Consider the following 22,789-nt stretch of genomic DNA (forward strand, 5'->3'; position numbering starts at 1 on the left):
AATTGCAATTAGATCATGCCTTTCACGTCCTCAAGATATCCCAAAGTGCTTCACAGCCAATGAAGTACTGAAATACTGCAGTAACTGTTATGGAGGCAAAATGCAGCAGCCAATTTGCACGCAGTAAGGATTCGATGATCAAAATGGCCACTTGATCTGTTTTTGGTAGTGTTGGTGGAGGGAGAACGAGTCAATTCTATTTGAATGTTCTTGCCTGCCTGCCAGATTATTCCAAACGTTTCTCACTCTCTCTTTTTTGAGCAAGCTTTCAAATTAACTTCTCGCCAAATTTAAGTTTCCGTCTGCGCCCTCTGTGCTGTCGCGTACCGTTCTGGGTTTATTTAACCTTCGATAATTCATGCCTCCAAATATTTAATGAGAACGAGAGACGCTTTTTTTTCCCCCAGACCTGTTGAAAGGGCTATTGCTGGCGACAGGTGGTGACGGAAGCCGAGATGCACAAGAGTGAGGGACACCTATTTGCTCTAGAAAGGAAGGGGTTGCCTGGTTTGCTTGTTGAATGTGACAACTGTTGGAACGATGCATGGCTTACACACTCCAGTAACCCCCCCCCGCCCCCCATAATGAACTGCCGGCCCCAGGAGTTTGTAGCTGTATTCAAAGCAAGGATGCTGGCGTTTTCTGCAGTCCGATGCCACCTGTAATATGAAACTAGATTGTAATACAAGACAATCTTTCACTGATATAAAGGGAAGACGCTGCAGACCTGAAATCAAAGTGAAAAATATTGGAAGAGTGTAATGGGGTTCGGCATCTGAGAGAGACAAGCTCCCGAGTTAATGTTTGGTTCCGATTCTCGCGAAACGTCTCTCCTCAAAACACGAGCCCGTCCTTTTAGGCGCCAATGGACCGAAATGGTGGCTGCTGGATCTTTCACCTGAGGGGGGCAGACGGTGCCTCGGTTTAACGTCTCCTCCGAAAGACGGCGCCTCCGACAGCGCAGCGCTCCCTCAGTACTGCGCTGGTGGGCCGGCCTGGAGCGGGGTTTGAACCCCCGACCTGCTGACTCAGAGGCAAGAGCGCTACCCACTGAGCCACGGATGACACATCCAGCCGACTTCCTCTCCTCACAACCTCTTGTACTGGTTTCCATTCTGTACTCGAGCGTCATGATGGGAAGTGGAAAGAAAGAACTTGCGTTTCTTTGGTGCCTTCCACAACCTCAGGACGTCCCAAAGCTCTTCAAAGCCAATGAAGTACTTCAGCAGTGTGGACACTGTTGTAACGTAGGGAAACCCAGCAGCCAATTTGTGCACAGCAAGATCCCACAAACAGCAGTGCGATAAATGACCAGATAATCTTTTTTTTTTTAAGTGATATTGGCTGAGGGATAAGACCAAGATTGATTCGCACTCTTGGTCTATCAGACAAAGATAAGTTGATGGGATTGCGTTGCACTTTTCTTTTATACATTGTAACACGAGAGAAATTGTGATTAACACGGATAAATGGATCTGGTATGAAATATTTTGTATTTTTAGCAATTCTAAGAAAGTCAATGTAATGAGCCTCTCGCTGGTTTTGTGTGCTGGATGCTGTGGTTGATCAGTGCAGCACGCAATGTTTGTTTAAATGAGAGTGTTTTTTTTTTCCGAAGACTTAAAAAAAAATAAACCTTTCCTTCCCACTGTTTCCCAGGCGCTTTCGTCCAGTATTGAGAGTATTGATAGAGCTGACGGCACTGTAAGTGGCCAGTTTTTGATGCGGTGGCTGGGTAGCTGGCTTTGCTCCTTTCTTCCAAACAGTATTTCCTCCGTGTGCTACGCACGGTGACTGCCGATTGCCAACGGACCTGAAACGCTTGCATTGGCTGAACACCGTTTCAGAATGCAGTGCTTGACCCTGCGGCATTTTGCTCGTTTATTTCACCGCTCTCACCTCCTCCTCCAGGTGCGAAGGAATAGAGTCGTTTCTATTTTGGGTACCCAGTGTCTGCATCAATCGTTTCAGCACGGGTTAGATACAGAGTAAAGCTCCCTCTACACTGTCCCATCAAACACTCCCAGGGCAGGTACAGGGTTAGATACAGAGTAAAGCTCCCTCTACACTGTCCCGTCAAACACTCCCAGGGGCAGGTACAGCACGGGTTAGATACAGAGTAAAGCTCCCTCTACACTGTCCCATCAAACACTCCCAGGGGCAGGTACAGCACGGGTTAGATACAGAGTAAAGCTCTCTCTTCACTGTCCCATCAAAGACTCCCAGGGCAGGTATAGGGTTAGATACAGAGTAAAGCTCCCTCTACACTGTCCCGTCAAACACTGCCAGGGCAGGTACGGCACGGGTTAGATACAGAGTAAAGCTCCCTCTACACTGTCCCGTCAAACACTGCCAGGGCAGGTACGGCACGGGTTAGATACAGAGTAAAGCTCCCTCTACACTGTCCCGTCAAACACTGCCAGGGCAGGTACAGGGTTAGATACAGAGTAAAGCTCCCTCTGCACTGTCCCATCAAACACTTCCAGGGCAGGTAGCACGGGTTAGATACAGAGTAAAGCTCCCTCTGCACTGTCCCATCAAACACTTCCAGGGCAGGTAGCACGGGTTAGATACAGAGTAAAGCTCCCTCTACACTGTCCCATCAAACACTCCCAGGGGAAGGTACGGCAGGGGTTAGATTTATTGGATTCAATTTCCCTACTTGCCCCAGTGGGGTTTGAACCCTCGAACTCTGGGTTTCTGGCCCAGTGCTGGGACCTCTGCTTCCGTGCTCGTGCATCTTGATGGGGGAAAAATTCACCGACGAAGTAAGTCATGACCTGTGACCTCAAGTCCTGACTTGACAAAGAAACTGACTACCCTCTGAGTAAAAGTTACTCTGATCTGAGGAAATACTGTTTTTGGAATAACTTTTGATTCTCTTACTGTGCCTCTCTCTGTTTTATTATTGAATTATTATTCTGTGTGCATTCCCTCCCTTGTCCCTTAGCTGCTTTTCTTTCTCAAGCTGCTGCATCCTCCTCACGGTTGGGGAGAATGCCATGATCTGGAATGTAGAATTATTATTCAGCACCCTGCCCCCCCCACCCTGACCTTAGCCATTGTCGTTCTGTGATTAGATAATAGCGAGCATGATTTGATGGTGAACTAGATGACAGGAATACCCCTTGTTTGCATGCCTCTGTTGAGAATTGACGGAACACTTCGATCCAGGGTCGGGACGCAGGATGGGGCAGCCCAGTGACGTGTTTTAACGCCTACCCGCTTGGGCACCCGAACGTGGCCATGTATGTCGTACCAGCTCAACGTGTAGGCAGGGAGTGGGGGGGAAGCCCGATCGTACCTCGGACGTTCTGTCGTCCAACGCCATGATGTTGCCGGTTGTGCACCAGGTGGCTTTCAGGCGAGGGTGGGTTTTGTACTCGTAACCTACTGACCCCTTGCACTTTGTCTCTGCACTTTTTCAAAGGCCAAGAGAGTGAAGCTCGGGAGCATCACCTTCAGAATGCATCATTTATGTCCACCTGTTGGTTTCATCATGTCTTCATAGTAGGTATAGCACGAGAGGAGGCCATTAGGCCCATCGTGCCTGTGCCGGCTCTTTGAAAGATCTATCCAATTAGTCCCGTTCCTCCTGCTCTTTCCCCATAGCCCTGCAAATTTCATCCCTTCAAATATTTATCCTTTTCCCTTTTGTTGGCAAATGGTAATACCATTGAGGTACTTGGCGGTGCAGCGAAGGTTCACTAGATTAATTCCTGGGATGGGAGGGTTGTCCTATGAGGGGAGGTTGAGTAGAATGAGCCTATTCTCTCTGGAGTTTAGAAGAATGAGAGGCGGGTACAATTTTGTCTTTTAAAAAGCATTTGGACAGTTACATGGGTAAGATGGGTATAGAGGGATATGGGCCAAGTGCAGGCAATTGGGACTAGCTTAGTGGTATAAACTGGGTGACATGGACATGTTGGGCCTGTTTCCATGTTGTAAACTTCTATGATTCTATAATCTAATTGAAACATATGAAATTCTGAGGGGGTTTGACAGGGTAGATGCTGAGAGGTTGTTTCTCCTGGCTGGAGAGTCTAGAATTAGGGGGCATAGTCTCAGGATAAGGGGTCGGCCATTTAAGACTGAGATGAGAAGGAATTTCTTCTCTGAGGGTTGTGAATCTTTGGAATTCTCTACCCCAGAGGGCTGTGGATGCTCAGTCATTGAGTATACTCAAGGCTGAGATGGATAGATTTTTTGGACTCTAGGGGAATCAAGTGATATAGGGATCAGGCGGGAAAGTGGAGTTGAGGTTTAAGATCAGCCATGATCTGATTGAATGGCGGAGCAGGCTCGAGGGGCCGAATGGCCTACTCCTGCTCCTATTTCTTCTGAAGTGGCCACATGTAAATTGAAGCAGAGTTGAGCAGGCTCTTTGACGTTAATGACAGAAGTGGGATATGTGTGTAATTGACATCTGACCTTCCAATTGGGCGAGGTAGCCAGACACACTGGCCATCCTGAGTGTCTATGTGCATTTTCATACAAGAACAGCATAAGTGTGAGGATTTTCTGTTTTCTCCATCGCGCTTGGGGGCGTCGCACTTCATATGCAAATTTATTCCAGCTGATTTAGCTCCTATTTCATATTGCTGAGTAACAAATCTGAACTTGAAGTATGAGCATCAGTAAGGCAATATGGCTATTTCCCCCGCCTCAGTAAAATTTCTAATGTTCCCGGAAAAGATCAGGAGCATAAAGACAGATTTCCCGAATGCACACGTCATTTCTGTCAGCGCCAGCTTTTGAGGCATCCTCTGGATTCAATATTCGCTTTCTTGTCCTCACGTCCACCTGCACGTTATGGGCTGTGTTCCCACACTTGCTCACTGACTGTCTTTGCCACCCGGTTTCAGGGCCTGACCCCCTCCAGCTTCCAGTAATCGGGCCTGGGCCCACTCTCGAGCCCTGTCCTGCGTTGGGCATTCACTGGCCTGCCTCAAGTACCCCCAGGTAATGAATGCAACCTCACAGCACAGAAGGAGGCCATTCGGCCCATTGTGCCTGTGCCGGCTCTTTGAAAGAGCTATCCAATTAGTCCCATTCCCCTGCTCTTTCCCCCATAATCCTGCAAATTTTTTTCTTTTTTAAGTATTTATCCAATTCCCTTTTGAAAGTTACTATTGAATCTGCTTCCACCGCCCTTTCAGGCAGCGCATTCCAGATCAGAACAACTCGCTGCGTAAATTTGCCTCATCCCCTCTGGTTCTTTTGCCAGTAACTCTGTGTCCTCTGGTTTCCGCCCCCCCACCCCCCTGCCAATGGAACGCTTCTCTTTGGAATACTTGCAGCTGCCGAGCCCAACCACTGTTCTCTCCCGGGCCCGTCCTCTCCTCCCGGGCCCTGAACACTCTCCTGATGGGTTACTGAGTGGCCAACAGCAGATGGTCTCCCTGGCCTGCAACTAGACACTTGGCTGCTAGATGCAAGATAAACACATCTTTCTCTCCCGAAAGACTAAACACAAGCAAAATAGTTAAATTATGAGGACATGTTGCATAAACTTGGCTTGTAGTCCCCTTGAGTATAGGAGATTGATGGGTGTTTAAAATGTTAAAAGGATGCGATAGGGTAGATAGAGAGAAACTATTTCCTCTGGTCGGGGGAGTCCAGAACAAGAGGACATAATCAAATTAGAGCCGGGCCGTTCAGGGGTGATGTCAGGAAGCACTTCCTCACACAAAGGGGAGTGGAAATCTGGAACTCTCTTTCTCCCCCCCCCCCCCCCCCCCCCAAAAAGCTGTTGATTCCTCAGCTCAGGTGTGCAGAGACCAATTTTAGGAACCCATTGACTGAGAAGAGCTAACTGAGAACAGAGCGGGGATGAAACCTGGACCTTCTGTGGGGCTCGGTGCCACACTATTAACTAAAACATGGGGGTGGAGGCTCGCCTGGGAGATCGAACAGTGCTTTATTTACTCATGCTGTTAACCTCTGCTTTGTGCCCCAAGTTCCATCTGGAAAGACTGCAGGAGTGATGTGCGGAGGGGAGTGACCTGACTGTCTGTCTCTCTGTCTGTCTGACTCTGTCTCTCTGTCTGTCTGACTCTGTCTCTCTGTCTGTCTGACTCTGTCTCTCTGTCTGTCTGACTCTGTCTCTCTGTCTGTCTGACTCTGTCTCTCTGTCTGTCTGACTCTGTCTCTCTGTCTGTCTGACTTAGTGCGCGTGTGTAACTGTTCAATCCTGAAATTCACATCCATGGTTTTTTCTTGAAATGGACTATCTCCATGAGGAATTGAGCCCAGACACAGGAAGGTATTTCAGAAGGTCTGCCTTTGTTGGTTACCTGAGTATAGGTCAATGGCAGGGTCACGGATGACAACGAGCTGTTTGTCAGTTGATCCTTTAATGACCTGACAATAAATACGACTTTCCTGCTGGTTTTGTTTCTCTAATCTCCACCTACCCCCCCCAAACTTTCTGGCGACGCTGTCTCCGGCCGTGCACCCTTCCACCCCCGACCTCCATCACCGAGAAAGACAAGGGCAGCAGGTGCATGGGAACAACAACACCTCCGAGTCCCACACACCATCCCGACTTGGGCGTATATCGGCCGTTGCTGGTGGTACTGAGACCGACCGTTACTTGCGCTGACGCAGGCTGCCTAACTCTCCGCTCTTGGGAGTCGACTGAACCTGGAACCTCGCTGCTCTGGATGGTTTTGCTCCCTCTCGGAATGGTGCACTTGCCACCGGGAAGCTGTGACTTGCCCCCCCCCCCCTCTCGAACCTGATCCCCGCCCGGTCGCTCCTTTTAAATAAATGGGTCGATTTGTTGCTCCGCCCGAGTTTGCCCACTGAGCTATCGATCTGCTGGAGGTGCTGCGAGGATATCCTGCTTACGACATTCGCACCTTTTCTGCTGCAACCCTCGGGCACGGAAGTTGCAATGTTTGCAAAGTGTTCTGCAACGGGTGAGCTCACTGTTGCGCTGTAGTGTGAAGCGTTGTAACTTCACTCCCCCCCCCCCCCCCCCCCCCCCCCCCCAATAAAATACAGCAACTGTGATGGCCCGTGGAGTGACACCGCAGGCGGTAAATTTACCCCACTGCCTCAAGCTCTTGATTGGGTGGGGCAGGGGGAAGAGGTCAAGCAGAGGGTCAATGTGTCCCGTTTTGGATTGAAGGAAAATGGGTGGGGGACATGTTAGAACATAAGCAAGAGGAGCAGGCCAACCGGCCCCTCGAGCCTGCTCCGCCATTCGATAAGATCATGGCTGATCTTCGAACTCCGCTCGACCGATTCCCCATACCCCTCGAGTGTCCAAATATCCATCGATTTCAGTCTTGAATATACTCAACGACTGAGCATCCACAGCCCCCTGGGGTAGAGAATTCCAAAGATTCACAACCCTCTGAGTGAAGAAATTCCTCCTCATCTCAGTCTTAAATGGCGGACCCCTTATCCTGAGACTATGCCCCCTGGTTCTGGACTCTCCAGCCAGGGGAAACAACCTCTCAGCATCTCCCCTGTCGAGCCCCCTCAGAATCTTATATATGTTTCAATGAGATCACCTCTCATTCTTCTAAACATTAGTGGCTCATCACCACTTTCTCGAGGGCAATTAGGGATGGGCAATAAATGCTGGCCTTGCCAGCAATGCCCATAGTCCATGAACGAATTTTTTAAAAAAAACTCCAGAACGTGTTGCAGGGGAGAGTGTACACATTCTCGATGACATGCACTCCAGTCCTTGTTGCCTACACTTCTGACTGGCTGCATGGAATGAAACGTAAAAGGAGGATTGAGGGGGACCTGCTTGTTTACCTCCCCTTTATTCCTGCGTTAGTACATCCGCATATGATATTCTGAAGTCGTAGAGTAATCAGTTGCTGCGAATGAAGGTGATGGAACGGGAAGCAGTCTCCCCACCGCACTTCTGGGTCGTTTGTCCTCAATGTAAAAGAAAGACTTGTATTTCTGTCGTGCCTTTCACCACCTCGGGACGTCCCAAAGCGCTTTACAGCCAATGAAGTACTTTTGAAGTGTGGTCACTGTTGTAATGTAGGAAACGCAGCAGCCAATTTATGCACAGCAAGATCCCACAAACAGCAGTGTGATAAATGACCAGATAACCTGTTTTTTAGTGATGTTCGTTGAGGGATAAATATCGGACAAGGACACCGGGGAGAACTCCCCCGGCTTTCCTTCGAAATAGTGGCCCGTGGAATCTTTTACGTCCACTCGAGAGGGGCAGACAGGGCCCTCGGTTTAACGTCTCATCCGAAAGACGGCCCCTCCGACAGTGCAGAACCTCCCTCTGGGAGTGTCGGCCTGGATTATAGGGCTCGAGTCTCTGGAGTGGGGGCTCGAACCCACGACCTTCTGACTCCGAGGCGAGAGAGCGCTACCACAGCTGGCACCTGTGGGTTCCTTCCCCCAATGATGCCCTGTTCCATGGAATGGGCAGGAGATGGAGTTTGTACGTGCAGCCCTCACCAAAGCTCCCCATCCACAGGCACGCTTAATCCTGGGGCTTTTTGTCCTAGAAGAAAAGAGAGGGGAATATAAGAATCTCTGGCTAGATCCTGCACTGGAATGCCATTGTAAGGCTCAAACCCAGAGGCTAAAGTGCTACCAACCACATAGAATGCAAAGCACAGAAACAGGCCATTTGGCCCTCCTGGTCTATCCCGGTGTTTATGCTCCACACGAGCCTCCTCCCTCCCCTCTTCATCTCACCCTATCAGCGTATCCTTCTATTCCTTTCTCCCTCAAGCTTCCCCTTAAATCCATCTTTGTTATTCGCCTCAACCACTCCATGTGGGAGCGAGTTCCACATTCTCACCGCTCTCTGGGTTAAAGAGGTTTCTCCTGAATTCCCGATTGGATTTATGGGTGACTATCTTATATTTATGGCTCCTAATCTCAGCCAGAATCACTGATGCTGCTGTCGGGGCTCACCCCCAGTCACCCGTCACGACAAGGGAGAGAATTTGGGGCAGGTTCCGCCCTCTTGGCTGGCGGTGGGGAGCAAGACCACAGATTGAAACCAGCAAAAATAGCGAAGGAAAAAAAAAATCAGAATTTCAAAAGGGAACTGGATAGATACTTAAAAAGGAAAGAGTTGCAGGGCTGTGGGGAAAGAATTACAAAGAGTTACATAGAATGTAGAGCACAGAAACAGGCCATTCGGCCCAACTGGTCTATGCTGGTGTTTATGCTCCACACGAGCCTCCTCTCCCTCCCCTACTTCATCTCTCCCTCTCAGCACATCCTTCTTTTCTCCCTCATGCGATAATCTAGCTTCCAGGAGCAAGGGGGGGAGTGGGACTAATTGGACAGCTCTTTCCAAGAGCCGGCACAGGCACGATGGGCTGAATGGCCTCCTCCTGTGCTGTGGGATTCTGCAATTACGATGCTGTAATATAATAGGGTGAGATGAAGTAGGGTGGGAGGAGGCTCGTGTGGAGCATAAACACCAGCACGGACCAGATGGACCGAATGGCCTGTTTCTGTGCTGTAGTCGATGTAATGTCTGGGTCGGGGTGGTGTTTATAAACCATTCTTGTAGTTAGGGGGTTATCAGATTTAGTTTATTGGATCTGTGCCCAAATGTCTGTTATTTAGCAAGCTGGCTTACTGAATGAAACCAAACAGTCCCAGTTTGCACTTGTTGGCGTGTGTGTGTGTGTGTGTGTGTGTGTGTGTGGCCCAGCGCAGCATTCTTTAGTCTGAACGGGTCCGTCGGTGTGTCAATGTGGACTGTAAGCCGCCCCATGTTAGCTCGACGCTGAGTCAGTGGAAAGCTGATGTGGAATTGGCTCGACTCAGCGCAAAACACATCCTCCGGTTCCTTGTTGGGGAGTGCCAATTTGTTTTTTTGGCAGCACCACCAGATTGCATCACGTAAGGAAGGGGGAGGCCGTTCAGCCCCTCGAGCCTGTTGCATGGGAACAGGAGGAGGCCATTCAGCCCCTCGAGCCTGTTGCATGGGAACAGGAGGAGGCCATTCAGCCCCTCGACTCTTTTACATAGGAACAGCAGTAGACCATTCTGCCCCTCGACTCTTCTACATAGGAACAGGAGGAGGCCATTCAGCTTCTCGAGCCTGCTCTGTCATTCAATTGGATCTGTGACTCTGCTCCATTTACCTCACCTTTGCTCCTTATCCCTCAATACCCTGGCCGGGGAGGGGGGGGTGCAGGAGGAGGATGGGCTGGCAGATGCAGCAAGGTCGTTTGGTCGAGATACTGTGGGTTGTTGGCGTTGCTTTACGGAGTGTATTTATCGGTCTGTTACTGTGTGCCTCAAATTTAAAATTCTCATCCTTGGTGTTCAAATCCCTCTCTGGCCTCGCCCCTCCCTATCTCTGTAACCTCCTCTAGCCCTACAACCCTAACCGAGATCTCTGCATTCCTCCAATTCTGGCCCCTTGTACATCCCCGATTTCCTTCGCTCCACCATTGGCGGCCGTGCCTTCAGCTGCCCGGGCCCTAAGCTCTGGAATTCCCTCCCTAAACCTCTCCGCCTCTCTCTCCTTTAAGACGCTGCTTAAAAGCTATCTTTTTGACCAAGCTTTTGGTCACCTGTCCTAATACCTCCTTATGTGGCTCGGTGTCAAATTGAATGATTAACACTCCTGTGAAGCATCTCAAGACGTTTTAGAAAGAAAGAAGAACGATCTTGCATTTATATAACGCCTTTCACGACCTCAGGATGTTCCAAAGCACTTTACAGTCAATTAAGTGTAGTCACTGTAGGAATGTTTTACTACATTAAAGGCACTGTATGAATGTAGTTGTTGTGTGGACATATCCAGAGAAGTTTATATTAAATACAAATATCTTGTAGTCGAGCTGTGAGCATCGTACGATTTGACTTGTATAAGCCGACCTTCGCCCTTCACTTGCACTGACCTCTTCCCCTATTGTCTCTGCAGCAACCTGCCAGGCTGGCCCCAGAGAGGGAGTTCATCAAGTCGCTAATGGGCATCGGCAAGCGATTGGTGACCCTGCCCACCAAGGAGCAGAAGACGCAGAGGCTCATCTCGGAGCTGTCGCTGCTGAACCACAAACTTCCGTCCCGGGTCTGGCTCCCGACATCCGGGTTTGATCATCACGTGGTCCGAGTTCCCCACAACCAGGCCGTGGTACTCAACTCCAAGGACAAGGTTTGTCGTGATCTTGACTCCCCCCACCCCATTAACAGTAACGAGACGAAGAGGGGTTCCCTTGACAACTTGGCTAGTTTAAACGCCTGAACATGTACGCGCAGACAATAAGGGGAAGCCCGTCTGGTCCACACAACCGCAATGCCTTGTCCAACACTATATAAACACTCATCGCCCCCGCCCGAACACCTTGTGATCTCCTGCAACATCGGGCTGTGGAACTTTCAAACCGGGAATTGGATATGTTCTTGAAAAGGCAAAATTTGCAGGGCTCTGGGGAAAGGAGCTGGGCGAATGGGGCTGAATCGATAGCCGGCACAGGCACGATGGGCTGAATGGCCTAGTGCTGTATCATTCTATATACGTGCAGCATGAGGGTCCCCATGTGCGTGCATGACAGCTTTAAACGTAAATCATCATAGTCACTGCCTTGTGATACATAAAAATAACTCAATCTGCTATTAATTGGCAGTCTTGCTCTCTGAGGCTGCAGGATGGCTGGTATAGATAATGGAAAAATATCAACCAGGTGCAATAGGAGGTGGTCCTCTGAGGCACATTGTGAGGGAGCTTTACTCTGTATCTAACCCTGTACCTGCCCTGGGAGTGTTTGGGACAGTGTCGAGGGAGCTTTACTCTGTATCTAACCCTGTACCTGCCCTGGGAGTGTTTGGGACAGTGTAGAGGGAGCTTTACTCTGTATCTAACCCTGTACCTGCCCTGGGAGTGTTTGGGACAGTGTAGAGGGAGCTTTACTCTGTATCTAACCCTGTACCTGCCCTGGGAGTGTTTGACGGGACAGTGTAGAGGGAGCTTTACTCTGTATCTAACCCTGTACCTGCCCTGGGAGTGTTTGATGGGACAGTGTAGAGGGAGCTTTACTCTGTATCTAACCCTGTACCTGCCCTGGGAGTGTTTGATGGGACGGTGTAGAGGGAGCTTTACTCTGTATCTAACCCTGTACCTGCCCTGGGAGTGTTTGATGGGACGGTGTAGAGGGAGCTTTACTCTGTATCTAACCCTGTACCCGCCTTGCGAGTGTTGGATGCTGATACTAGATTGCTGAAATGAAAATGTTCTATATCCCAGCACCAGTATTCCTTCACCTGGATTGACACAAAATGCAATTTTTTTTAAAATAGCCAATTTCATGCCCTCCCCTTGGGGGAAAAAATGTACAGGTGTGGTAAATTCTTCAAAATAGGCTGTTGGAGGGACTGTAGCTTTAAGGCAGGGCTGCAGTCTGTGTACGTGTTGTTCATGGCATGATCTAGTCCCTGCGGAATCCATCTGCTGTATTGAGTTGAAGTCGGCTATCCGGTGCAAGTTTGTGTTGGAAAAGAAAATTACTGAGTTTCCATTAATCATTTTTATGATCTGCGCCAGGCCTGTAACAGACTGCAGCAAAACTAACTGCCTCGCCTCCTGTTTTGTCGCTGAGCAGAGCCCGGCAGCGAAACCATGGCCACAGCAGTTAAACTAAAAACATCCAAGGCCAAGTCTGAAGGCTTGTATAAATAATCGAGAGCTGTCTTGGAACAATCTTGCTGTTTATGTCCGTGATTATTAAAGGTCGGGTGGGGTCAAGGGCCAGAGCACCGAGGGTGAGGAGATAAAAGACGAGTCAATCTGGAAATATCGCTTGGGGTGACGCCAAGTTTGGCTTTTGCAGATTGAGAGAGCAAGGGAGGTGAATTCCACAGGTTTGAGTTCCTGGGAAGGAATGCCGGAGACTGTGCGACGAGTCGCGAGTCGAACCCAGGGAGGAGGGTGTAGGATGGGGTATTTGGAGGTTAGGAGCCGAGAGGGGAAAGTTCAGCGGTGAACTCGCCGTAGGATTGACAGCACAGAGACAGGAGCGTTATCAGACGAAACCTCCCCCAGCCCCGCAACCCTCCGGGAACTCTGCACTGCTCCAATTTTTTTTTGTTTATTCGTTCATGGGATGTGGGCGTCGCTGGTGAGGCCGGCATTTATTGCCCGTCCCCTAATTGCCTCTTGAGAAGGTGGTGGTGAGCCGACTTCTTGAACCGCTGCAGTCCGTGTGGTGACGGTTCTCCCACAGTGCCGTTGGGAAGGGAGTTCCAGGATTTTGACCCAGCGACGATGAAGGAACGGCCGATATATTGCGGCCTCTTGCACATCCCCGATTTCCCTCGTCCCACCATTTGGTGGCCGTGCCTTCCACTGCCTAAGGCCCTGAGCTCTGGAATTCCCTCCCGAAACCCCTCCGCTTCTCTCTCCTCTATTAAGACGCTCCTTAAAACCTACCTTTTTGTCCAAGCTTTCGGTCACCTGTCCCAGTAGCTCCTTATGAGGCTCAAATTATGTCTGATTACGGTCCATGAGGGCGAAAGGAATAGAAGGACATGCTGATTCGGGTGAGATGAAGCTCGTGTGGAGCATTAAACCCAGCATAGACAAGTTGGGCCGAATGGCCTGTTTCTGTGCTCTTAATTCTATGCAACTAATCGCTCGCTGAGCTTCCTCTCGTCCGGTGTGTGTCTTTTAAGCTGTACCCTGTCTCGTTCCTTCTCAGGCCCCGTATCTGATCTACGTTGAGGTGCTCGAGTGCGACAACCTGGAGATGTCGCCCATCCCCACCCGCATCCCCGAGAACCGTATCCGCAGCACGCGGTCGGTGGAGAACCTGCCCGACTGCGGGGTCACGCACGAGCAGAGGGCTGGGGGCTTCACCACCGTGCCCAACTACGACAACGACGACGAGGCCTGGTCTGTGGACGACATCGGGGAGCTGCAGGTCGAGGTGAGCAGGGGCCCGAGGGGGCCAGGAACAGCCGCAATTGCGCCTTTCACCACCTCGGGACGTCCCAAAGCGCTTTACAGCCAATGAAGTACTTTTGGACTGTAGTCACCGTTGTGATGTAGGAAACGCAGCAGCCAATTTGCGCACAGCAAGATCCCGCAAACAGCCATGATCAGATCATCTGTTTTTTTTTTAGTGAGGTTGGTTGAGGGATAAATATCGGCCCCAGGACACCGGGGAGAACTCCCCCCTGCTCTTCGGAATAGTAGCCTTGGGATCTTTTACGTCCACCTGAGAGGGGCAGACGGGGCCTCAGTTCAACGTCTCATCCGAAAGACGGCACCTCCGACAGTGCAGCACTCCCTCAGTACTGCACTGGGAAGGTCGGCCTGGATTCAGTGCTGAAGTCTCTGGAGTGGGGGCTCGAACCCACGACCTTCTGACTCAGAGGCCAGAGTGCTACGCGCTGAGCCACGCCCCCACCCCCCGGCATTCCCACATCGCTGTGCTTACCTCCTGTGTCGTCTCCACTTCTGATCCCGTTTTTGCGTCCCCTCTCTTCCCCAGCTGCCGGAAATCCACACCAACAGCAGCGATAACATCTCCCAGTTTTCCGTGGACAGCATCACGAGCCAGGAGAGCAAGGAGCCCGTGTTTATCGCCGCTGGCGATATCAGGTACCCGTCTGCTTCTCTCTCTCTCTCTCTCTCTCTTTCTTCCCCCTCCCCGCCCCGCTGGAGGTGGCTGGCTCGCTCAGAAAAACAGCGCCAGAGGCTCTCTGCTCCCTCGAGCGAGATGCCAGGATTTGGTGCGTGTTCGGATGCGGGGGCAGCAGAGTTTTTGGACGAGCTGAAGTTTACGGAGGCTGGAAGGTGGGAGGCCGGCCAGCAGAGCAGTTGGAGTCTGGAGGTGACAGAAACACGGATGAGGGTTTCAGCAGCAGATGAGCTGAGGCAGGGGGCGGAGACGGGCGATGTTACGGAGGTGGAAGTAGGCGGTCTCGGTGATGGAGCGGATGTGGGGTCCGAAGCTCATCTCGGGGTCAAATAGGACGCCAAGGTTGCGAACGGTCTGGTTCAGCCTCAGACAGCGGCCAGGGATGGAGTCGGTGGCGAGGGAACGCAGTTTGCGGCGGGGACCGAAGGGAATGGCTTCGCTCTTCCCAGTGTTTAGTTGGAGGAAAAACTGCTTGTTCAGCACTGGGTGTTGGACAGACAGAGGCAGTGGAGGGGTCGAGAGAGGTGGGTGGTGAGGTCGAGCTGGGTGTTGTACATGTGGAATGTCGGGGGGTGGATGGGGTGGCCAGCACGCGTGGAACTGTACCCCATTGTGCATCAATCGCTGGAGTAGGGGGGGGTTGGTGGTGTGGGGAAGAGAGTGGGAGGATGACACGAGAAAATTAAAAGGCAAAGGGAGAGGAGGCTCCTCCTGGCAGCAGACTTGCCTTAACCTACGACTGATGCAGCAAGGCAAGCTGCAAGTTGCTCTGTGTCCTGTCTCTCTGCTCCATCTAGTGGCAGCGTATATTACCACTCAGTCCTTGTGTTTATATAGCACTTTATATTGTTAACATCTCAAAGCTCTTTATATGATGAATTATTTGTTAAAGGGCATTGGCTGTTGTTATGTAGGCAAATGTAGCATTGGTTGAGGGCAGAATATTGGCCCAGGACGCCGGAGAGAGCTCCCTGCTATTCCGATAGTGCTGCGAGATTACCAGTAAGGGCACACTGGACCTCGGTTTAGCGTCTCATCCGAAAGACGGGCACCTCCGACAGGGCAGCACTCCCTCAGTCCTGCACTGGGAGTGTCGGCCTGGATCGTGGGCTCGAGTCTCTGGAGCGGGGACTCGAACCCACGACCTTCTGCCTCGGAGGCGCAGGTGCTGCCCACCGAGCCACGCGACTCGCGAAACTGGGGTAGTCGCGCAGTGGGTTTTACGATCGCAGGGCTCGGCGAAGTGAAGTAACGGGCGGCTGTTGGTCTTGCAGGCGACGCCTTTCCGAACAGCTGGCCCACGCTCCCACCACGTTTAAACGGGACCCTGAGGATCCCTCTGCTGTTGCATTGAAGGAACCATGGCAGGAAAAAGTCAGGTAAGACGTCATTTTAACCCAGGAACGTAATCCAGCGATGTTTACGTTCAAGGCCAGGGTCGAGGGACTTTAATTTTGTGGAGCAACCAGAGAAGCCGGCTGAGCTGCACCTCAACTCCACTTTATCCGCCTTGGCCCCATGTCCCTTACCCAACAAAAAAAAAAATCTATCGATCGCAGTCTTGAAAGCTTTCAACTGAGGTGGAGACATGGCAAGGAGCTGTAAGGGGACTTGAAGGGGTAGATGCTGAGAGGATGTTTCCCCTTGTGGGAGAGACTAGAACTAGCGGACACAGCTTAAAAATAAGGGGTCTCCCATTTAAGACGGAGATGAGGAGAATTTTTTTCTCTGAGGGTCGTGAGTCTGTGGAACTCCCTTCCCCAGAGAGCGGTGGAGGCAGGGTCATTGAAGGCTGAGTTGGACGGATTCCTGATTAACAAGGGAGTCAAAGGTAGACGGGAAAGTAGGGTTGAGGTCACAATCAGATCAGCCATGATCTTATCAAAAGGCAGAGCAGGCTCGAGGGGCCGAATGGCCTACTCCTGCTCTTAATTTGTATGTAAGGAGTCGCACAACACCAGGTTATAGTCCAACAGCTTCACCTGACGAAGGAGCAAAGCTCCGAAAGCTTGTGATTTCAAATAAAGCTGTTGGACTATAACCTGGTGTTGTAAGATTCCTTACATTTGTCCACCCCAGTCCATCACCGGCATCTCCACATCTTAATTTGTATGTTCGTAAACCCAAGAAGCAGTGTCTTTGCAAGAGGAGTCGAGAGACTGGAGAAGCTGGGACTGTTCAGGGGGAGATTTAATAGAGGTGGTCAAAATTATGAAGCATTTTGATAGAGTAAATAAGGAGAAACTGTTTCCAGTGGCAGGAGGGTTGGTGACCAGAGGAGACAGATTTAACATCATTGATAAAAGAACCAGAGGGGAGATGCGCTTTTTTTTTTAAAAAGCAGTGGGTTGTTCTGATCTGGAATGCACTGCCTGAAAGGGAAGCAAATTCAGTAATCACTTTCAAAAGGGTAACTACTTGAAAAGGAAAAATTTGCAGGGCTATGGGGAAAGAGCAGGGTGAGTGGGAATAATTGGATAGCTCTTTCAAAGAGCCAGCACAGGCCTGATGGGCTGAATGGCCTCCTTATGTGCTGAATGGTTCTAAGAGAAGAGCAATAAAATTGACCCCAAGTGTAATGGGGAATGAGGCACGAGGGAAGATTAGCTCAGGTCAGGCTATACATCCAGAACAAGGGCGGCTATGGATATAAAATATTAAGGAATATCGATGAGGAGGAGGCAGAATGTTACTGCAAGGGAAATCAAGAAAGTAGGACCAGAGGGGATTCATTTAAAATTGACATCAGAAAAAATGTCTTCAGATAGATGGATAGAACTTGCAATCTTGTGGTGCCTTATTGCATCCTTGGGATATCCCGAAGTGCGTCAAAGGAAGAAAGAGTTGCATTTATATTGTGCCTTTCACGACCTCAGGACGTCCCAAAGTGCTTCACAGCCAGGTGTAATCACTGTTGTAATGTAAGGAAACATTTACTCTGTAAACAGACCTTTGTGCACAGCAAGATCCCACAAACAGCAATGAGATAAATGACCAGATCATCTGTTTTAATGATGTTGGTTGATGGATATACGTTGGTCCCAGGACACCGGGGAGAACTCCCCCTGCTCTTCTTCCAATAGTGTCGTGGGAATTTTTACATCCACCAGAGGGCAGACTGTTTAACGGCTCGTCTGAAAGACGGCACCCCCGACAGTGCAGCACTCCCTCAGTACCGCACTGGGAGTGTCGGCCTGGATTATGAGCTCGAGTCTCTCGAGTGGGACTTGAACCCACGACCTTCGGACTCCAAGCCAACAGTGCCACCGCTCAGCCAATCTTTACACGAGAGAGGTGATCCGTCAAGCAAAAGGTGCAAACGTTGGGGTTGTACAATTGGATGGCGTGATGGGAGAGTTAATGAGCTTTGGGCCAGAGGCACTGGCTTTTCATGTGTTAACTCTATTTGGTACTGAAAATCCTTCACGAAAGGGTTAGCCTCCTTTCTGAGGTTAAATGCCCTGCTCCATGAACCATTTGTTTCCCTCCTTTCTGCCTTTCCCTCCTTCTCTCCTGTGTTTTTTTTCCCCTCTGCCTCTCTCCTGACTTCCTGCAATCAATCCATCGTTTCCTCAGAGTGAGGGGGTCACAATCATAGCTTCCTCGCTTTAATCCTGAAGATAGTATTGGTTTTATTGTTAGCCATGATCTAATTGAATGGCAGAACAGGCTGGAGGGGCTGAATGGCCTCCTCCTGTTCCGATGTAACAGGCTGGAGGGGCTGAATGGCCTCCTCCTGTTCCGATGTAACAGGCTGGAGGGGCTGAATGGCCTCCTCCTGTTCCGATGTAACAGGCTCGAGGGGCTGAATGGCCTCCTGTACCTGTTCCTTTGGACCCTGAGTTTTAGTATTTTATTTTTTACTCTTCAGATGAAATTTTATCCTTGTTTCTGAGGGAGCGCTGTGAGTTTCTGCTTGGCAGGTTTTCATTGTAATTGTTTCAGTATTTTTTCTTTCAAAATTTGTTTCAAAAAATATCCTATTGATTCTAATTCTCTCTCAACTCACAAGGACACAATATTGAGAAATAATAAATTGGGACTTGAAAAGAAAACAAACTTTTTTTTTTTCTGTTTCAAATTCCAGCATCTTTTATAAAAGTTATGGATTACTGACCATTCCTGTTATAGTCTTGAGCATGATTTTAATTTTAGTTGTCAATAGTAAATTGCCTATGGCATCGCCCAGTGAGTTGAATTTCAGTGTTTTTTTAAATACAGAGGGTGACAGTGTTGAGGAGAGCCTTCAGAAACTCACTCCACTATGCCACCTAGTGGCCACAGCCAGCATCTACATCGTGACAGTTGACATAGCAGAATTGAATGGGAAGTGTTGATATAGCAATTTATAATGGTAAATGTTCACAAAAAAAAAGTGACCTAAAATCATGCAGACAGGAAGTGCACGCACAGCACAAGGTTTTTAAAATAACTTTCATAGAGAGATTTTAAGAACATAAGAAATAGGAGCAGGAGCAGGCCATACGGCCCCTCGAGCCTGCTCCGCCATTCAGTAAGACCATGGCTGAGCTTTGACCTCATCTCCACTTTCCCGCCCGATCCCCATGTCCCTTGATTCCCCTAGAGTCCAAAAATCTCAGCCTTGAATATACTGAACGCCTCAGCATCTACAGCCTTCTGGGGTAGAGAATTCCAAAGATTTACAACCCTCTGCATGAAGAAATTCCTCCTCATCTCAGTCTTGAATGGCCGACCCCTTATCCTGAGACTATGCCCCCTAGTTTTAGACTCTCCAGCCAGGGGAAACAGCCTCTCAGCATCTACACTGTCAAGCCCCCTCATAATGTTACATGTTTCAATGAGATCACCTCTCATTCTTCTGAACTCCAGAGAGTATCGGCCCATTCTACTCAACCTCTCCTCATAGGACAACCCTCTCATTCCAGGAATTAATCTAGCGAACCTTTGTTGCACCACCTCCATGGCATGGTCAGGAGACCAAAACTGTACGCAGTCCTCGAGGGGAGGTCTCACCAAAGCCCTGTACAACTGTATTAAGATGTCCTTACTCTTGTACTCCGATAAAGGCCAGCATGCCATTTGCTTTCCTAGTTGCCTGCTGTACTTGCATACTAACTTTTTGTGTTTCTTGTACGAGGATACCAAGTGTCTCTCAACACCAACATTTAATAGTTCCTCACCATTTTAAAAAATATTCTGTTTTTCTATTCTTCTTACCAAAGTGAATAACCTCCCATTTCCCCACATTAACCTGAGTTCTCGCTCTAAATCCCATCTTGTTCACAGGCGAATCAGGGAGAATTCTCCGTATGGTCACTTCCCGAATTGGCGGCTCCTGTCCGTTATTGTCAAGTGTGGCGATGACCTGCGTCAGGAGCTCCTGGCGTACCAGGTGTTGAAACAACTGCAGGTACACCTGTCTTTCTGTATTGCTTTCGTTTCCACAGTGCCAGCAGAGAGCTTTGGGTTTTCACTGCTAGCTAATGGGTTCACCAGCAGAGCTGTGTTGGGTTTCCGCTGGTAGCTAATGGGTTCACCAGCAGAGCTGTGTTGGCTTTCCACTGCTAGCTAATGGGTTCACCAGCAGAGCTGTGTTGGGTTTCCGCTGGTGGCTAATGGGTTCACCAGCAGAGCTGTGTTGGGTTTCCGCTGGTAGCTAATGGGTTCACCAGCAGAGCTGTGTTGGCTTTCCACTGCTAGCTAATGGGTTCACCAGCAGAGCTGTGTTGGGTTTCCGCTGGTGGCTAATGGGTTCACCAGCAGAGCTGTGTTGGCTTTCCACTGCTAGCTAATGGGTTTACCAGCAGAGCTGTGTTGGGTTTCCCCTGGTGGCTAGTGGGTTCACCAGCAGAGCTATGTTGGGTTTCTACTGCTAGCTAATGGGTTCACCAGCAGAGCTGTGTTGGCTTTCCACTGCTAGCTAATGGGTTCACCAGCAGAGCTGTGTTGGGTTTCCCCTGGTGGCTAATGGGTTCACCAGCAGAGCTGTGTTGGGTTTCCCCTGATGGCTAATGGGTTCACCAGCAGAGCTGCGTTGGGTTTCCACTGCTAGCTAATGGGTTCACCAGCAGAGCTGTGTTGGGTTTCCGCTGCTAGCTAATGGGTTCACCAGCAGAGCTGTGTTGGGTTTCCCCTGGTGGCTAGTGGGTTCACCAGCAGAGCTGTGTTGGCTTTCCAGTGCTAGCTAATGGGTTTACCAGCAGAGCTGTGTTGGGTTTCCCCTGGTGGCTAATGGGTTCACCAGCAGAGCTGTGTTGGCTTTCCACTGCTTGCTAATGGGTTTACCAGCAGAGCTGTGTTGGGTTTCCCCTGGTGGCTAGTGGGTTCACCAGCAGAGCTGTGTTGGCTTTCCACTGCTAGCTAATGGGTTTACCAGCAGAGCTGTGTTGGGTTTCCCCTGGTGGCTAATGGGTTCACCAGCAGAGCTGTGTTGGCTTTCCACTGCTAGCTAATGGGTTCACCAGTTTTTCTTCTCAGTAATTGGGTGACGTGGTTGGCCTGAACCCCTTTGAGCTAGGGTGGTGGGGGGAGGGGTAAAGATGTCAGCCAGTGCCCTGATTCAGGCTGCGGCTTGGCTATGACGGCTTCCACAGTCGAATAGTGCGTCAAAGCTCACACGTGAAGAATGACCACTTGAATGAGGTGCCGGAGGGCCAGCAGTGCCGCTGGAGCTGTAACCCAGTGCGAGTCAGCAGCTTAATTGGAAAGGAAAACAGACGTGCGTTGATGTCACATCCCCAAAGGGCCTCATAGCTAATGAATGAATTGCTTTTGAAGAGCAGTGACTGACTTACGTACACAAAGGCACCAGCCAATTTGCGCACCCATCAATGTCCCGCGAACAGCAAATGAGACAACTGAGCAGTTAATCTGTTTTTTGGTGGGAGTTTGTCGAGGAATAAATATTGGCCCAGGACACCGGGGAGAACTCCACCTTCCTTCTTCCAATAGTGGCCCACAGGATCTTTTACACCCACCTGAGAGGGCTGTTCAACATCTCAACAGAAAGACGGCATCTCCGACAGTGCAGCACTCCCCCCGGTACTGCAGTGGCCCGTCAAAAAGAACTTGCGTTCATGAAGCCCCTGTCACGACCTCAGGACGTCGCAAAGCCCTTCACGGCCAATGAAGTACTTTCGAAGCGTAGTCACTGCTGTGATGTGGGAAACGCGGCAGCCAGTTTGCGCACAGCAAGATCCCACGAACAGCAATGTTGGTGAACGACCAGATAATCTGTTTTTAGTTATCGGCTGAGGGATAAATGTTGGCCCGGGACACCGGGGTGAGCTCTCGTGCCCTTCTTCAGGCTATTACCGCCTGAGGGGCCCTCGGGTTTAACGTCCCATCCGAAAGACGGCACCTCCGACGGTGCGGCACTCCCTCGGCACCGGCACCGGGAGTGTCGGCCTGGATTTTGCGCGCGGGCCCCCCCCCCCCCCCCCCCGATTGTGAATCCAGCTCCGAGCTGGGTGTTTGCGCTCCTAAGCCCTGTTCCTTGTGCTCCTTTTCGCAGGCCATTTGGGAGGTGGAGCGAGTCCCACTGTGGATCAAACCGTACAAGATCCTGGTGATCTCTGCGGACAGCGGGATGATCGAGCCCGTCGTGAATGCCGTGTCGCTTCATCAGATTAAGAAGCAGTCCCAGCTGTCCCTGCTGGATTATTTCCTCCAAGAGCACGGGAACTACACGACGGAGGAGTTCCTGTCGGCCCAGAGGAACTTTGTCCAGAGCTGTGCTGGGTACTGTTTGGTCTGTTACCTCCTGCAGGTCAAGGACAGGTGAGGACCTTTTTTTTATTTTCAATCGCTGTCACTTTTCCCCCCCCCCCCCCCCCCCCCCACCTCTTAGAATCACACAGCACCGGAGGAGGCCGTTCGGCCCATCGTGCCCGTGCCGGCTCTTTGAAAGAGCTATCCAATTAGTCCCACTTTCCCATCTCGATTTTAAAATTCTCCATCCTGGTTTTCAAATCTCCTCCGTGGCCTCGCGCCCCCCCCATCCCCCCCAATCTCTGTAACCTCCTCCAACCCTCCGAGATCTCTGCCCTCCTCCAATTCCGCCCTCTTGCGTATCCCCCCCCCCCGATTTTCATCGCTCCACCGTTGGCGGCCGTGCCTTCAGCCGCCCGGACCCTAAGCTCTGGAATTCCCTCCCTAAACCTCCGCCTCTCTCTCCTCCTTTAAGACGCTCCTTAAAACCT

At 50.4% G+C, this 22,789-nt stretch overlaps 1 protein-coding gene across 2 annotated transcripts in view; it reads left to right on the plus strand.

The window, feature by feature from the left end:
• pi4kb (phosphatidylinositol 4-kinase, catalytic, beta) overlaps positions 1–22,789 on the plus strand; it is a 67,626-nt gene that overhangs the window by 33,367 nt on the left and 11,470 nt on the right. The window contains exons 3-8 of one of the 2 annotated variants that reach the window (XM_067975979.1): positions 10,892–11,122; positions 13,662–13,889; positions 14,457–14,566; positions 15,881–15,985; positions 19,875–19,998; positions 22,102–22,367. In XM_067975979.1, the coding sequence (XP_067832080.1) occupies positions 10,892–11,122; positions 13,662–13,889; positions 14,457–14,566; positions 15,881–15,985; positions 19,875–19,998; positions 22,102–22,367 (1,064 nt within the window). The remainder of the gene's footprint in view (positions 1–10,891; positions 11,123–13,661; positions 13,890–14,456; positions 14,567–15,880; positions 15,986–19,874; positions 19,999–22,101; positions 22,368–22,789) is intronic. The other variant, XM_067975980.1, reaches the window with a different exon arrangement.

Source organism: Heptranchias perlo, chromosome 44, assembly GCF_035084215.1.
Source record: "Heptranchias perlo isolate sHepPer1 chromosome 44, sHepPer1.hap1, whole genome shotgun sequence".
In the NCBI taxonomy this organism is placed as follows: Eukaryota; Metazoa; Chordata; class Chondrichthyes; order Hexanchiformes; family Hexanchidae; genus Heptranchias; species Heptranchias perlo.